Source organism: Hippocampus zosterae, chromosome 1 (genome assembly GCF_025434085.1).
Source record: "Hippocampus zosterae strain Florida chromosome 1, ASM2543408v3, whole genome shotgun sequence".
Classification (NCBI taxonomy): Eukaryota; Metazoa; Chordata; class Actinopteri; order Syngnathiformes; family Syngnathidae; genus Hippocampus; species Hippocampus zosterae.
In genome coordinates, this window is record NC_067451.1 from 31,436,051 (window position 1) to 31,453,726 (window position 17,676).

The 17,676-nt window shown below is 41.1% G+C and overlaps 1 protein-coding gene and 3 non-coding genes across 4 annotated transcripts; all 4 read left to right on the top strand.

Moving 5' to 3' along the window:
• The first annotated feature begins 49 nt into the window (after positions 1-49).
• On the top strand, positions 50-16,533 carry polr1a (RNA polymerase I subunit A). The gene is made up of 37 exons (XM_052058767.1): positions 50-260; positions 521-629; positions 804-899; positions 1,028-1,177; positions 1,429-1,533; positions 1,822-1,907; positions 2,388-2,476; positions 2,784-2,864; positions 3,028-3,145; positions 3,229-3,370; positions 3,446-3,613; positions 4,465-4,587; positions 5,020-5,247; positions 5,426-5,533; positions 5,631-5,777; positions 6,149-6,340; positions 6,484-6,633; positions 6,748-6,931; positions 7,013-7,095; positions 7,463-7,621; positions 9,337-9,435; positions 9,581-9,733; positions 9,855-9,937; positions 10,041-10,206; positions 10,690-10,813; positions 10,913-11,013; positions 11,101-11,300; positions 12,230-12,397; positions 12,490-12,625; positions 12,758-12,918; positions 12,998-13,127; positions 13,231-13,338; positions 13,804-14,061; positions 14,250-14,450; positions 14,670-14,787; positions 14,862-15,026; positions 16,022-16,533. The coding sequence occupies exons 1-37, from the start codon at positions 184-186 to the stop codon at positions 16,120-16,122; spliced, it is 5,067 nt and encodes a 1,688-aa protein (XP_051914727.1). The 5' UTR covers positions 50-183; the 3' UTR covers positions 16,123-16,533.
• Positions 7,195-7,331, top strand: LOC127587631 (small nucleolar RNA SNORA5). Its single transcript, XR_007958814.1, has one exon. It is a non-coding gene; the product is annotated as a small nucleolar RNA SNORA5 (small nucleolar RNA).
• Positions 8,000-8,136, top strand: LOC127587625 (small nucleolar RNA SNORA5). The gene has a single exon (XR_007958812.1). It is a non-coding gene; the product is annotated as a small nucleolar RNA SNORA5 (small nucleolar RNA).
• Positions 10,278-10,413, top strand: LOC127587616 (small nucleolar RNA SNORA5). The gene has a single exon (XR_007958806.1). It is a non-coding gene; the product is annotated as a small nucleolar RNA SNORA5 (small nucleolar RNA).
• Positions 16,534-17,676: the final 1,143 nt, after the last annotated feature.

The following is a 17,676-nucleotide window of genomic DNA, read 5'->3' on the forward strand; positions in this document are numbered from 1 at the left end:
GTTTAAAATTCCATGTCTTAAATTATATCCAATATGTGCGGCCCCCACCTACTTTGGAGAGTTCGTGGGTCCTACGAGGCACGTGGGAGAAAGCAGTACCGTGACCTCATGTCGCATGTGGTCAGAAAACCTCGGAATTATTTTCTAGTTGTAAACTTTCCCAAATCTGTTTAATCATCGAATATGTTCTTTAGAAAAGAAGTGCCATGGCGGCGATTGGAAGGCATGTCTTTTGGCATGTACTCTGCCGAAGAGATCAGGTAAGCTTGTTAGCTTTTGGCTTCGTGCTAAAATTGAAGTTCAAAAGTTAATGTAAACTAAATACTATAATTGTTGTTTTTTAAAATCTATTGAGCAACATGTCATTCACCATTTTAAAATTTTTACAACCACCTTGCTGCTTCCTTTGAATGTCACATTTGAAATTTTAGCATTGGAATTTATATTGATCTGAAGTGTAACTAAATCAAGTGCAGTCAATATATGTTGTGAGTAAGTTGGATGTTTTGGTCTTGTCTAGGAAGTTGAGCGTAAAGACGATCACCAACTCAAGGATGCTTGATGGTGTTGGGAATACGCTCCCAAATAGCCTCTATGACTTGGCCCTGGGACCCGCAGACAACAAAGAGGTACCGGTAGATGTGTTCATGGCTGTCATTCATATTATTTACAACAAAAATGACCAAAAGTCAGCCAATAATGTTGTTGTGGGTATGAATGACAGTAGCGACAATTACCTTTGAAATAGTAGGATTGCTATTTATTTCTTTATTTTGTTTGTTTGTTTATTTTTGTTCCATCAGACATGTTCAACTTGCTGCCAGGACTTCAGCCACTGTCCAGGACACCTGGGACATGTAGAGCTGCCTCTTCCTGTTTACAACCCACTATTTTTTGACGTAAGAATCATGCACACACACAGTTGCCCCATGCACTTTTACACACTGCCGTTGCTGGAAATTGTCTTGCGATGGCTTCATAAAATATATCCTTTCTATTTTCTTCCTGTGTTCTTGCTCCTTTTCAGAAACTCTACCTGTTGATTCGTGGGTCGTGTCTGACGTGCCAAATGTTAACATGTCCACGGGCAGCCATCCACCTACTGTTGAACCAACTGAAATTACTGGACTATGGAGCCTTACAGCACGTTTACCAGATAGAGGAAGTTCTCAGCCAGGTGAGGTTTAAGCTTAACATTTATAACAAAACAACATGTTGAATTTCACCTTCATGAATCACAAGAAGGATACATTTTAAATCAATACATACTGTACATTTCATCCACTAAACAATGCATGGATTATTATTCAAATATGTATTGTAATATGAATAAATTCAGGGTTTTTCTTGATGTACGATTTCACAATACTGACCACGATACCACTGGTGTTTTTTGTTTTTGTTTTTTTGTGAATATGGTTCTGCTAGTTTCTGGAAGAGAAAGGAAAACCCACTGGTGATGATATTGCATCGAAGTTAAAAGAATTCACAGATTCAGTTGTCACATCTGAAATCTCAGGAAACAGCAAGCCGGTCAGTAAAAACATTCACTCTCTACATATAGATTTATACAGTATATTATTTAGGGTGGATGATGAACATGTAATTGTGATAAATGAATATTCACACGAATAACTGTTCGGATTTTGTGGAGTGTGGGGGGTGTTCCTTTTATGGGTTAAGGTGGACGGTCGCAAAATAAAGAGTTCCACATCATACAAGTGGAGTTATTATTCGGATTAACATAACAACCTAACCAATTTGGGTCTACCCCTTTGTCCTTTTCTTTCATTCATGTATAACCATTTTTTCCCTCACCAGATAAAACACCTTGTCGAAAGAAAAGCCAGTTTAATAAATGATTTCTGGAAAATTCACATGCAAAGTCGGAAATGTCCCAATTGCAGGTAATACTACATCAAAGGCTTACCATAACCAACTCTTGTATTGGACCACTATTTTAAGAGCATCACAGTCCCTTATTATTCCCCCTTTTGAATTATTTTCATAATTACCATCCCAATTCCAATGAAGTTGGGACGTTGTGTGAAACATAAATAGAAACAGAATACGATGAATTGCAAATCATGTTCAAGCTATATTTAATTGAATACATGACGAAGACCAGATATTTTATGTTCAAACTGCTAAACTTCGTTTTCAGCAAATATTCATTAAGTTACAATTTCATGGTTGTAACATGTTCCAAAAAGCGTATTTATGTTTAACACAAGGTCCCAACTTTATTGGAATTGGGTACATAATAATGCGTGACTTTGCTGGAGATGTTTTCCCTTCCAGTTGGAATGAATGAAATTTTCAATTGTCATTGTGTCGGGATTTGTGCTGCATTACTTACATGTTAATGAAACATTGTGTGCAAACAGGAGCAAGCGGTTCACCATCCGACGTGAGCACAACAGTAAGCTGATTGTCACGCCGCCCCCTGACACGCAAAGCATTCTCAAACCTGATGGTGAGTCTTTTTTTTTTTTAAGTCTCGTGCAGTATTGTACTTTCTACCTTTTTAATTTAGTGTGTTTGGTCAGATAAAAGTCTCAGAGTTGAAAGCCATATTTGTTTCGCATTTTTCTCGTGAATTATGAGTGCTATCTGGCATTTTCAGAATCATCTTTCTTGGCCTAACCAAACCGTGATGTAAGAACACAGGATTGATTCGATGACTGCTGTTATCTCCACCCCCCTGCCCTGAACAGGATCTCAGATAAAGGAAGACATTAACATAGATACCAATATTTTGATTGTACTTTTTTTTTTTAAAGGAGAGTTGATGACTGGAGACAGAGCATACTTGACTGCCAGTACTGCCAGAGAACACATCAGCAAACTGTGGAAGAATGAAGGCGAGTGTTTTTTGAGGGGGCTAGACTAGATAAAGGGCATTTGAAATAATTTGCCAGCTATTGTTATTATGTGCCCATGTCTTGGCATTCCACAAGACTTAGCCAACGGAGATGGGAGATTGAATGGTTTTACCGATATCACTCATCTCTCTTTTCTCTCCAGGCTTCTTCCTGAGGGGTCTATTTTCTGGGTTGGTGGTCAACTCCGGATCAGATGGAGAGGAGTTAGGTTTTTCTCCGGATCTCTTCTTTCTGGAGCTGATGGTGGTTCCACCTTCTAGGTACAACACAGCCATTTTCACGAAAATCTGTGCATGGTTTTGCTTCAAGATGTGTGACTATAAAGTCTTTCTTTTTTCTTCAGGTATCGGCCAATCAATCGACTGGGTGACCAGATGTTTACCAACGGTCAGACGGTCAACATGCAAGCCGTCATGAAGGACAGTACAATCGTAAGAAAACTGCTTTCTCTCATGGCTTCAGAGAAAGATACTCAGGAAGATGAGGTAAGATTTTGTCTGTATGTTTAAATTTAAGAAGAAATGATGCATTTTCATTTTGCCTTTGCCTTATTTTATCAGTCCCAGGCAGCTGAAGCGGCAGACCGATCTTTTCTCGCAGAGATTCCTGGAACGACATTAACGGATAAACTTTACAACATGTGGATTCGCCTTCAGACCCACATCAACATTGTCTTTGACAGTGACATGGACAAAATTATGTCGGAAAAGTACCCAGGAATCAGACAGGTACATTGTGCAAAAGAAGCCAAACATCAGCGACCAAACCTAAACACAAACTGTCTTAAGTCTGTCATTTACAATAATAAATATCTGCCCGTACCCACTACTTGAGGGAATGTGGTATTTACTATAATAATAGTAGAGTGCAGATACTGTAATAACATTTTCATTTAGTTATTTTATTCTTTTAGGAATAATTAAAATGATCATTCACCCAAACAGTTTGTCATTCGCACAGTTACAACCAGGGAAGCCAAATAAACTTGTATGGTCCCATGAATCATGAATAAATCGCAACAAATTTGATATTGGTGTGACTAATAATGACAATATTCTATATTCTGTCTTGGTTATAAAGCCAGCGGCACGATGGGCGACAGATTGGCATGTCCACCTCGCAGGGCATAGATCAGGGTTTCATCAATCTCATTAAATTGAGGGTTTGATGTTTGCATTTTCTCAGGAGCTCTTGTCTTACATGCAGTTTCATACAGTCACCCCCGCCTACTGCTTGAAGGCAGCTGGGATAGGCCCCAGCACGGCTTAGAATCTCACGAGGATCAAGCGGTTCAAATAATGGATGGATGGAGGGTTATAAAGCATACGAAATGTGATCAAATCTCAAGCAGCACAGATCTGATACCCTAAACAATTTCCATCTGTTCTAGCTTTTAATGTCAATGACTAATTTTAATAATTCACTGTATAATTACATGATTGCTCAGGTGAACAATTTATTATTTGTGTTGCAATGCTTTCCTGTCACCTTGAAAGAAAAGTGGGCTGACTACGTCATCATTTCAAATTTTTTAATGTCATGTTCCTGACTTTTTAAGTGTCCTATTTTTCCTTTGTAGATCCTGGAGAAAAAGGATGGATTATTCCGTAAACACATGATGGGCAAAAGAGTTGATTATGCTGCAAGGTCTGTCATCTGTCCGGATATGTACATCGGAACCAATGAGATTGGAATTCCAATGGTATGTTTGAGTCAATCCTTTTTTAAAAATATATCCCCATAAATAAATGCACTTTTGGTGGAAAATAGGCACAAGTAAATAGTACCGTTGAGTTTCTTCATGACTGTCATTACTGGTCAATAGCTAATTTTAATCAGATTGCATATGTGTCCCTAAGTATTTTTAAAAGTGTCTTTACTTTTTTCGAGCACATCGTGTTTTGGAGATATTTAAATTTTTTGTTTTTCAATTTTTACCTCTAAAATCTTGCACAATACAGAAGATATTTCATGCTATGTCATTTAGAACGATGACATTCCAGACAAAAACCAACATTCCATTAAGTATATTAAATATCCTATAATAGTAATTATTATTACTATTATGAAAACCTGATGTGCTAGATGAAAAAGGGAGTACAAATTTGTTGACCGGTTCCTCGTGTCTGTGCAGGTGTTTGCAACAAAGCTGACCTACCCACAGCCTGTCACGCCGTGGAATGTGAAGGAGCTTCGTCAGGCTGTCATGAATGGGCCAAATATCCACCCAGGTGCCACTATGGTCATTAGCGAAGATGGCAGGAGAACCATCTTGTCACCAAGTGACTTTGCACAAAGAGAAGCGGTTGCTAAGCAGCTGCTCACGCCCTGTCCAGGTCCACACAGGATGCCAATGAAATTAGTGAGTCAGTGAAAAGGAATTTCTATGTTTACGCTCATTGTGTTGGACAAGCCGCTACCTGAACGTGGCTTTATGGACACAAACATGTCGATGGACATGGACATGTGGACATAAGATTAAGCATACCGTGCAAACTGTTGTACCATCGTCAATTGGTGGTCTGTCTTTGTTTCTCAAGGTGAACCGTCATATTAAGAACGGAGATGTCTTGTTGTTGAACAGACAGCCAACGTTGCACCGACCGTCAATACAGGCTCACTGTGCACGCATTTTGCCAGGAGAGAAGGTCTGTACACCTATTTAGTGAACGGTTTTAATCACTGTCAACCATAGGACTCTATTACATTATTCATGTAGACGGGTTTACTTGTTTTGTGCAACAGGTCCTGAGGCTCCACTATGCTAACTGCAAAGCTTACAATGCAGACTTTGATGGAGATGAGATGAATGCCCACTTCCCTCAGAGTGAGCTTGGTCGAGCTGAGGCCTACACGTTAGTCAGTACCAACCAACAGTACCTTGTGCCAAAGGTAGATTGATGCATGCATGCAATTAGTTCACCTTGACAGTTGGTGAACTAATTGCTCTAATGTTGATTGATTTACAATGCTGTGAAAAGGTACCACCCCCGCCCTTCATATTCATCACACTTAAATGTTTCAGATGGTTAATCTTTTACAGACTGGCACAGTGGGCAACTACCGGTAGTTAGCACATATGGTGCAGAGACGCAGGGTTTGATTTCGGCACCGGCCTTCATGTGCCGTGTTTGAATGCCTGTGTCGGTTTTCTCCGGTTCCTCCGGTTTCCTCCTACATTTCAAAAGCATGCGTGGCAGGTTCATGGAACATACGTACATTGCATTACATACTTATCACTAGTTTGTTCTTTCTTTCATCAGGATGGAAAGCCCCTGGCTGGCTTGATCCAGGATCACATGGTTTCCGGTGCACGCATGACAATTCGAGGCTGTTTCTTTACAAGAGATCAGTACACTGAGCTTGTGTACAGAGGACTGACTGACAAACCAGGCCGAGTCAAACTGCTCCAACCTGCATTACTCAAGCCACAGAAACTCTGGACAGGGAAGCAGGTAGTGTGACATCTGTGATCCTTGACTTTTTAACAAAGATTACACCACATTTCTGTGCAACAGGGAAAAGAAGTCTTTGTTAGCTTAATGGCTATGAAGTGATCATGGAAAGCGGAGATGAACATTGCCTTGCCCTTTTATAGGTGGTGTCCACCCTGCTTCTCAATGTTATTCCAGAAAAGGCTGTGCCTTTAAATCTGGTCGGGAAATCAAAAATCCCCAGTAAATCATGGATCCAAGTTCCCCCACGAGCGACTCCAGGATATCAACCTGACACCATGTGTGACTCACAGGTGGATACACACATGCACACACCTGTTTTTGTTGCTTTCAGGAGTTTAATCATGGCAGCAAGTTATGAAAATGAGATTGAATGGATTACTTTAAAAATTTATTGTACTTGTTAGGTGGTTATCCGTCAGGGTGAGTTGTTAGTGGGCGTTCTGGACAAAGCTCACTACGGCTCCTCTGCATATGGTCTGGTCCATTGCTGCTATGAACTTTATGGAGGGGAGACCAGCGGCAAACTGCTCAGCTGTCTGGCCAGGCTCTTTACTGCTTACCTTCAGTTGTATCGAGGATTCACGCTGGGTAAATTAAGACATTGTTTTCTTTTCCCACAGAGATTTTTCAAAATCTTTACCTCCGCTATGTTTTTTTTCTTTCTATGAGGCGTTGAGGATATTCTTGTGAAACCTGGTGCCAACAAAAAGAGGAAAAAGATTATCCAAGAATCACTGAAAATCGGCACAAGAGTGAGTTCAAGCAGCTACTCCTCATCGTTGTTGTTTGCTTCAAAAGGTCAACATCTTTACTCTTATCGGTCAAACTGCAAACAGAGCAGTGCAAAATACCGCAGCTGTGTCAAATTCAGTGTATCCTCCGCGGTGGGTGCGACTGGCCAAAATGGCTGCGACAGTGAAGATGGAGTTTGTGGGCCCCATTGTGCTCCATCATGGCCTCTGGGCATAAATATGTACTCCACACAAACACTAAATGTGAAAGCTTACACTTGCTTTGGTCTAATACAGAATGTGTTTCAAAGAATGGTAACAACAACAGTCCTTCTCGGGGAGAGATTTCAGTTTTGACATGGTAATTATCCTTCTATTCATTTCTTAGGCCCTCCAGGCAGCATTCAACCTCCCCCCTGACGTGGATGAGGCAGAGGCCAAGAGCCGTTGGCAGGATGCTCATCTCAACCCAGACCAGCGAGATTTTAGCATGGCTGACCACAAATTCAAAGAAGTCGCCAACCAAGTGAACAATGACATAAACAAGGTAACGTATCAACTTTTAAACTATTCATGCTATCACCACTATTTATTTTTTTGTTTACTGTTGTTTTAGTTCGACAACGTAACTTATCATCAGATTCAAAACATAAGACTCCAAGACAGGGGTATCCAAATCGGGTCCTCGAGGGCCACCATCCTGCGTGTGTTCGATGTTTCCCTCCTCCAACACAGCTGGTTCAATTGATCAGGGTTGTTATCAGGCTTCTACAAAGCATGCTGGTGAGCTGGTCATTTGGTTAAGGTGTGTTGGAGGAGGGACAGATCTAAAACATGCTGTTATGTCACACTAACATAGTCAGCAGTGCCGAAGTCACGGGTATGCGATCAAGGACAAGATCATAGCCGCCACATTATCAACTATTGCAGCTTTGTCAAATTCAGTACACCCTTCCCAATGAGTGCTACTGGCCAAAATGGCTGCGACATTAAAGTTGTAGTTCGTGGGCCCCGTTGTGCTCCAACATGGGCTGTGGGGATAAATACGTGCTACACACAAACAGTAAATGCTTTAGCTGGAAACCTATAATAAGTCAGTGTTGTTTAAAATATTTTATTTGATGCGAGTTGTCCATACTCTTCCAAGCTTAGCTAATAATCAGTGCTTGTAGGTAGTATCAACGTGTATAAGATATCCTTTATTTGTCCCACACTGGGGAAATTTACAGCCTCCAGCAGCAAGAATGTGGGTAGAAAGAAGAAAAAACAAACACCGTTCAATTAAGTGCAATATACATACAAAATGGATCAATCGCAGTGCTATTTACAATTGTTTTTCACATCATTTAATTATTATTATTATTATTATTATTACTATTATTACTATTGTTGTTATTTTTATTCAGCAGCCTGACAGCAGTCGGTAGGAACGAGCGTCTGTATCTCTCCTTCTTGCAGCGCGGGTGTAACAGTCTCTTGCTGAAGGAGCTACCGAGTGCTGTAAGGGCGGGCTGGAGGGCGTGGGAGGGACTGGCCATCATAGCTTTTAGCTTAGTTAGCATCCTTCTGTTGCCCACCTCCTCCAGAGTGTCAAGGGAGCAACCCAGGACAGAACTGGCCTTCCTGACCAGTCGCTCCAGTCTCTTTTTGTCCCGGGCTGAGATGCTGCCTGACCAGCAGACAATGCCATAATGGATGGCCGAGGCCACGACAGAGTTATAGAAAGTCTTAAGGAGCGACAGCTGAACCCCAAAAGACCTCAGCTTCCTGAGTAGGAAGAGTCGGCTCTGTCCTTTCCTAATCAGGGTGTCCGTGTTTGTAGACCAGTCCAGTTTGTTGTTCAGAAGAACACCTAGGTACTTGTAGGTATAGTATAGTATAGGTATAGTACTTTAGTCATCTACAATGTAGAAGAACAGTGATAAATACCCAAAATTTGTGTTGCATAGTGACCAAACACGGCTACAAATCTACAAATAATTCCCCAAAAGTTTCTAATTGCGTATTAATGACACACGATGACGGCAAAGGACTTAAACGGAATTGGATCATGTAGCACAACAAAACTTAGCATGCACACCATCATGAACCCATGGTACATAAATGACATTGTCAATGAATAATGGAGAATATTTTCCCCTAAAAGAAAATAGCTGTGACAAACTGCAAATATGTGGGAGTTGTGAATAAACCGCCACACCCAGTTTGAAGTGTGTATTGCAGGGCTCTTTAATTCCAATGAGTCTATCTTGTCCCTTGTAGGTGTGTATGCCAGTTGGCCTCCACACGTCTTTCCCCGACAATAACCTCCAACTGATGGTCCAGTCAGGTGCCAAGGGTTCCACCGTCAACACCATGCAGGTATATATGCCTGCTCCGGTGAATTACAGAAGAAACAAACTTTGAATGAGAATAATAGGGGGAACAAAATAATGTTAAATATTTATATATATACTGTTGTAAACGATTGACCCTGCAAGCTTCATTATTTGTGTGCATGTGTCAGATCTCGTGTCTACTAGGTCAGATTGAGTTAGAGGGTCGTAGACCTCCACTCATGCCGTCTGGAAAATCATTACCCTGCTTCCAGCCGTATGACCCAGCGCCCGGTGCTGGGGGTTTTGTTTCTGGGAGGTTCCTCACAGGCATCAAACCACAGGTGTGTGTTTGTATCCAAGCTTAGGTTTTCTTCCCCCCCCCCCCCCCCCCCCAATTGGAAAAAATGACTGCAAGCTAAGCATTTAATGTTACTGTTAACTTTGTGGTCATGCTACCATCAGGAATTTTTCTTCCATTGCATGGCTGGCAGAGAAGGACTCGTGGATACTGCTGTAAAAACGTCCAGATCAGGATACCTGCAGAGGTAAATCAACCCTTGAGAGGCAGAAATGGAAGAAAGAAAAGGTTCCACTAATGTTGTTGTACTTCTCATTTTATCTCATGTATTCTTTTATTTGCCTCTGTAGGTGTGTTATAAAGCATCTGGAGGGTTTGGTAGTCCAGTATGATCTGACAGTGAGGGACAGTGATGGATCTGTAGTCCAGTTCCTGTATGGTGAAGATGGGCTTGATATCCCTAAGACACAGTTCCTGCAGCCCAGGCAGTTTCCGTTCATAGAGGACAATTATGAGGTGAATCTGCAGTTGTTGCAAATGAGCCATGCTCGACTAATAATTTTCTGACAGTACTAAATGAACAAAACGGCAGCCTTGTCAAATTCAGTGCATCCTCCTCATTGAATGCCACTGGCCAAAATGGCTGCCACAGTGAAAATGTAGTAGATGGACCCCATTGTCCTGTAATATGGCCATCGGGGATAGATTTTACTACACACAGATTTTGTAGCTAAAATACTTTGTAATCCATTCTTTATGGCAAATATGTGAGGTTTTGGAATATTGTTTAAATGTCTTTGCATAACTTAGGTCTTCCCAAATGTGAGTGCATTACGGCATTTGCACATTATGTAGCATTCCACTTGATAAGTAGGGAGCTAAAATCTGAGAGTTATTTTTCTCATTTTCATGAAGTGTTGAAAAAACACGCTTGGATTAATAAATTACTGGGACTCTTTGTATAATTGCAACATAATAAACAATTTGATGTTGCTGTAGGTAATACGGAAGTCCCAGGGCTTGGATGAGGTGTTAGCAAAGTTGGACCCTCAAGGTGCCAGTCACCATTTTTCAGCCATACAGCGCTGGAAAGCAAAGAGAGAGGTGGCTTGTCCTCGCAGAGGTACATAAATTATGTCAACACTTCAAATGTTACTTATTTCGCCTCATGTCACTACCACTACTGACTACAATCCTCCAATTGTATTGTAATCTGTTACAGGAGCATTCCTATTGTTTTCCCAAAAGAAGATGGCCAAACTGAAGCGGACTGAACAAGGTGCAATGCAAAATGTGTGTGGCAGAGATGCAGCTGTTCTGAAGGTATTCCTGTCACATTGTTTTTAGGATTAACACTTTAAACGTGATCCTATTTGCACATTTTCATTGCCACCGTTAATCTTCCTCCAGCTGATAGAACAGTGGCGTGCTCTTGATGAAGCTGGACAATCAAAATACACAAGAAAGTCCTCCCGCTGCCCTGAGCCTTGCCTCAGCGTGTTTAGGCCTGATCTCAGCTTTGGATCTGTTTCTGAAAGTTTTCACAACATCACTGAGAAATACTTGCAGAATCGAGACACAATATGTCAACAAGGCTTGGATGCAGACAGGTAAACAACGTTGATAATGCGATGAGCGGTCTTATTTTGGACACCTCATCTGTATCATCATCTTAGACAAATATGTAAACACATAGAGCAGGGGTGCCCATTATGTCGATTGCGATCGTCCGGTAGATCGCGGGCTGGTCACAGGTCGATCGTGAAGGTTGTAGAGGAGAAAAAAAAAAGCAAACAACCATTTGTGTGTCTTTGTGCATATTAGTAATATATATATTTTTGTTGATGTACACTGCACCCTAATCATCCTATCAGTCTCATTTTCACAAAAAGTATTTAAAAAATAAAATAAAGCAGGTAAATCTTAACCTATGGTGGCGCGTGCCGGAAGTTGTTAGCGCTCAGCAGTCTGCAATTGCAGCTCGTGATCAGAGCTGTTGCGCTATATCTTTTATCGTTATCATTATTCTCATTCAGAGTTTGTTTAGTGTACAATTCACCGAGGGCATGGGCAAAGAATAGGAATCTAGAGGGCCCAGGGAAGCACCTTAAAATGGTACATGTGAGCTACGAACGTTAACAGGCTGCAAAAGTGCGTCGCATGCTTCCGTGTCAGGCTGTTGCTCATCACGGCGTGCGTGTGTGCGGTAATGGGTCGATCGCGGGAGGTTGGTTGATTGAAAAGTCTATCTTCGGTCCATAAAGTTTTGGCACCCCTGAAATAGAGAGTTGAGCACTTTTACCAGTGCCATCTTTGTAATTTCTCAACCTTTTCATACTGTACATTTAAGTTTTTAACATACTTATGTCTTTTGAAAGTACACTATGTTTGTTGAGTAGGTCTATTGTTATTTTGTGCTGAAGGTATTTGGTCTTTTGTCCGTATGATGCATACATTTGAACTCCCGCCAGAGGTGTGTGCAAAGCACGCTTCTTGTCTTGGTCTCAGTGCTCTTGTTCTCTGTATTATTTGTTTTCAGACTTAGACAACTGTTGCATTACAAGTGGCAACGGTCACTGTGTGATCCAGGGGAAGCGGTGGGTCTGCTGGCAGCTCAGTCCATCGGTGAGCCCTCTACCCAAATGACCCTGAACACCTTCCACTTTGCTGGCAGGGGAGAGATGAATGTCACATTGGGAATACCTCGGTAATGTCAAGATGTTATGGCTGTCAGTTGCAGTCAATGTATGTATGCATTAAAAGAGAATTTGATCATGGTTATCATTGGCTGTGTCACAGACTGAGAGAGATCCTGATGGTGGCCAGCTCCAACATCAAAACTCCCATGATGAGTGTTCCAGTGCTGAACAGCAAGAAGGCATTAAAGAGAGCTCAGAAACTCCGCAGAAAACTGACCAGAGTCTGCTTGGCTGAGGTAAGAACGGATCTTGTTGTTTTTTTTGTTTTTTTTTGCCTTTTTGCATTCATTGATTTGTTTGTCTTGTTGCTGGCTTCACTTGCCCCTTTCTATTTTCTCCTGTACTTTGTGAACTGTGTGTGAGAGCAGGTACTGCACAAAGTCGATGTGGTCGAGACACTGCGCATCGATCGTCTCCCTCAGTCAAAGATGCGGACATTCAAAATCACTTTTAGCTTTCTTCAGCCTGACCATTATGCTGGAGATAAACAGCTCTCACCCCAACAGATCCTCCACTACATGGAAACGAGGTTCACCATTAATGTCTTACCATTGAAGACGGTGCTAATTAAAACCACCTAATCTCTTTGTTTATGACGCTTCCCTCAGATTTTTTGAACTTCTCCTAAAAGCCATTGAAAAACGCAGCGCCAAGCTCGCATCTATTGCTGTGGAGACCAGGAGGGCCACCCTCAAGGACAAAGACAATGATGACAATCAAGTGGCTGATATAGAAGGGGTATAGCTTGACATCTAAAGTATATTAATCATATGTTTCACTTCTTTTTTTTTTACTTCTTGCTGCTTATCTTTTCTTCATGTTATCATCTTTCTGTTGTCAGGGGGGAGATGGGGAGGAAGACCCAGAGAGAGAAATTGTTGATGACCAGGCGAATGAAGGCGACGCTGACGCCTCAGATGCCAAGAGAAAAGACAAGCAAGAAGAGGAAGTAAGAGGATAAATGAACCTATGTACTGTACTAAACTGTAGCGTTAGAACACTTCTGGGATGAAAATATCATTCTTGAAGGAGCCTTCATCAGTCTTTGACTCTAACACTCAGTTCAACAAATAATCATTTTCTTTCCCATGAAGAAAAGTCATACAGTATTTTAAGAAATAAACGGTATAGTTCTAAAATCAGCATTAATGCACACTGTTTGGAGGGCGCCATTGTTTACAATCTTTCATATTTGCTTCAATAACATCAAGATGGCTACAGAGCCTCTTTCTTCTTGAAAGAACCCGATTTGTTCCGTTTATTACGGTAGTCGGGTGCATTTGCATATTGTACAGTCATGAAAAAACTGTTCGCTACAGTTCTTGCTGGCTATTTACAATACATTCAGGAATGACTGTGAAGCTTATAGAGACTATTTGCCATTTGACACCTGCACTACTCTCTTCCTCTCTAGGTCGATTATGATAGCGAAGAGGAAGGTGAGGATAAGGACGATGTGGAGGAGGAAGATGAGGCGCAAGAGAATGCAGAGATGAGTGTGGAGGACTCCCAAATGGAGTCCATGGGTGTGAAATTGCAGGCGCGAAAGAAACAACCACCAAGTGGGGGAGGACAGGAGTCTCTCGATCAGATGAGAGTGAACGCCGTTCTGAATTCCCATCCAGCAATAGAGGGCTACTGCTACGACCTCAAATATGAACTCTGGTGTGAAGTAAGTTTTCATTCGGTCAATACAGTCTTGTATTTGTTAGCACAATTTTTTCTGCATGCTTTCCTCTTCTGTTCGAGCCGCTCCCATTTATAACTAGAGACAAACAACCTTGGTGCGAAGCGGCAGTCAAATGAATTCACCAATCATGTCATTAAACCTACAGAATTCGGTATTGCTCTCGTTGACAGTTGGACCTGGCTTTGCCAGTGAACAAAATGCACCTTGACCTGACGTCAGTTGTGTCAACATTGGCCCAAGACGCCATCATCATGGAAACCAGGGGCCTAACTCGATGCCTTCTGAGTGAGACCACAACTCAGACTGGAGAAAAAGAGATGATTCTCAACACGGAGGGCATCAACATGCACAAAATGTTTGAATACAGTGATGTATGTGATTCCAAGATATTTGTGGCTACGCATTGCAGTCATATTTGTTAAAAGACATTTGGGGATTTTCAAAGTGATAGTTGCTCTATTTACATATGCTTTACCTTGTGTTGTTCCGATTGATCTTTTTTTTTTAATTGATGTCAATATACAATTACAATTCCTAAGATCTGATTGCTTTGTTAGTGTGATCATCTTTTTGACTGTATTCTCCTCCAGATCCTGGATCTTAACAGGCTCTATTCCAATGAGGTCCATGTCATGGCGAACACTTACGGGATTGAAGTGGCTCTCAAAGTCATAGAGAAAGAAATCAAAGATGTTTTTGCTGTTTATGGTATGCATACCCACTCACTGCACAACCCCTGTCAAGTTCAGAACCACTCTGGCTCACGATTTTTCTCCTTCTAGGTATCGAGGTGGATCCTAGACATTTGTCACTTGTGGCAGACTACATGTGTTTTGAAGGGGTATACAAGCCACTGAACCGCCATGCCATTAGGTCCAATTCCTCCCCTCTGCAGCAAATGACTTTTGAGACCAGCTACAAATTCCTCAAACAGGCTACCATGCTTGGTGAGCATTTTCTAATACAAATGACAAAAGAAAATGCTACGTAATTGTTGTTTCCAACGACTTCTTCCTCATGGGCCTATAGTTCAAGCCTAGGAATATAGGTTACCCGAAAGAATGTAGAAAGTGACATTGGTTCAATCAATATCAATCAATATCAAATATTTGTAATATTCCAAAAATAATTGTGTTCAGTATATTATCATGTGTTGCGGAAAAAAAAAACTATGACAATATTTGTATGATACACAAAAGTATTTTGACAAAATGGGTGAACGGGCCAAAGAAGCTAAAAGCAGCAAAACAGTGAATGTTGTCAAAGAGCCAAAGGAATTTTATATGCTGACACAAGTAGCTTAGTCCAGCCAGAGCTGGCTGAGGCACCGGTACACTAAGAGGTCCTCAAAAAGTGTGATCATTTTTTAAAACGCGTTCAACAAATGACTGAGGTGTCACAAACGCAAAACGCTTTGTAGAAGTATAACACTTGAATCCATAGAAGTCAAGCACAAATGTGAGGCTGTGTGGTCACTGAAATTCTGCTTCAGGACCCATAAAGATTTTGGCAGTAACAATACAATAAACTGAAAACTGTTATATAAATAACATATCATTACATTCCTAAAGTGATAGCCTGTATCTTAAGTCATTTTTTTCTGAAAACACAAAAAAATGGACTAACTTTTGAATATATGATGTTCATAATTTCAATCTGATCTGTTTAATTTGTTGAGGTGGCATCCTGACGATATGTTTAGGGCAATTTTTCAGGTCATTATTTAAAAAAACCCATTATCTATCTATCCATCTATAGATAGATATAAAACAGTGAAACATAGGTAATGTCAGTGTTGGTAGATTCCTTGCTCACTATGACTTAATTTAATTTATGATTAATAAAAAAAGAGCAACATGCTGTGGACTACAATACCGAATATGTTTAAACACAGGAAGTCTGTAGTCATATTTTATGCTCTTGACTTATTTTTTCTCCCCAGGCTCTTGTGATCAGCTCGTGTCGCCATCAGCTTGCCTGGTGGTGGGGAAGGTTGTCAAAGGAGGAACAGGACTTTTTGAGCTCAAACAACCCCTGCAGTAGAGGAGACGCTGCTTTGTGAAATAATTGTACACATTTTGGAGAGTCATGCGTTTCATTGGACAATTGACTATATTCATGTTCTGGTTGCATGAAAAAAACTATTATTGACCTCACGTCTCAAGTACATGAGACAGGGGTATCATGACATATTTGGATGAAACTAAATTAATGAATACATAATTAGAAATGTATATTCTCTAATTAGCCTGAATCACTAGATTAAGGTGAATTTATACAGCACAGTTTGTTACCCAAGATTAATGTTTTCTGTTTTGTCTGTTAACAATAAATGTAAAATATATATTTTTTTCTTTCACCGCTTTTTTGAATGAATGTTGAAAACTGCATCATATCTTCATTACAGTGGCTTGAACTTGTATTCTTTAATTCATAAAGTAATTATTTTATGTACCATTCGGTTGTATTTCTTGTTGACGTTGAAACTTAGCTTGTAGCCGACGCGTGCACATTTTCAGCATGATGTCTCTGATCCACTGGTGAAAGGACACTTCGATTCTCTCGTTTCATCTCAAACTGCTTTAAACAACAAAGCGTATGAGGGAAAAGTGGTGAGGATTGCACGACTGTCTGTTTTATGTTACGTGTTGTTCTTATTATTTTACTTGATGTTGAGTGCTTTATTACAGCTGCAGCTGTTGTGAAAGCACTATATAAATCAGGAGGTTTTGTATTTAATTGTAGGGACGACATATTTGCATTTAGTGCTCTACAATTGAGGTGATATTGTTTGGTCCCAGTGGCCCTTGTACATCCCGTCCTGTAGACTTGGGCCCCCGGTCCCCTTACCTTAAGTCAACAGTCTTAAACTGGACAGTGATTTCAAACTCGACCGGCAAATTGGGGCCGTTGTTAAATCCAGCTTCTTTCACCTTAGATAGCTGGCCAAAGTAAAACCTCTCCTCTCTCATGAACACTTTAGAGACAGTAATTCATGCCTTCGTCACATCCCGGCTCGATTATTGCAATGCCCTTTACTTTGGAGTGAGCCAGTCCTCCATTAAGCGCCTTCAGCTGGTCCAGAATGCCGCTGCTCGCCTCTTGACTGGTACTCGTAAGAGCGAGCACATAACTCCTACTCTGGCATCCCTTCACTGGCTCCCCATACATTTTAGTTATTTTCAAGATCCTCTTATTTCAGTACACACCTGCCCGGCGCCTCAGGTCTGCGGACCAGACATGATTGGAGGTACCGAGAACTAGGCTGAGGCTCAGAGGGGATCGAACCTTTTCTGTTGCTGGTCCTCCTCTCTGGAATGACCTCCCACTGAACATTCGGCAAGCCTCCTCGCTGCCCATCTTTAAAACCCGCCTCAAAACTCACTTGTATTCTTTGGCATTTGACTCAGATTAGTTTTTTGTTTTGCTGTTCAGTGCTTTCTACCGTCTTTGTTACTGATTTGTTGCTTTACTGTTGTATTTGTTAGTTGTTCCATGTACGGCACTTTGTATGCAGCGATGGCTGTTTGAAAGTTCTCTCTAATTACAGTTGAGTTGAGTACGATTGGCTGGCAACTAGTTTAGGGTGTACCACAC

Excerpts from the sequence above, each read along its gene's own strand:
- polr1a (XM_052058767.1), top strand. The coding sequence starts at position 184 with ATGTTCTTTAGAAAAGAAGTGCCATGGCGGCGATTGGAAGGCATGTCT. Across the intron at positions 1,534-1,821 it reads TCTCAGGAAACAGCAAGCCG|ATAAAACACCTTGTCGAAAG; the intron begins GTCAGTAAAAAC and ends TTCCCTCACCAG. Across the intron at positions 3,146-3,228 it reads ATGGTGGTTCCACCTTCTAG|GTATCGGCCAATCAATCGAC; the intron begins GTACAACACAGC and ends TTTTTTCTTCAG.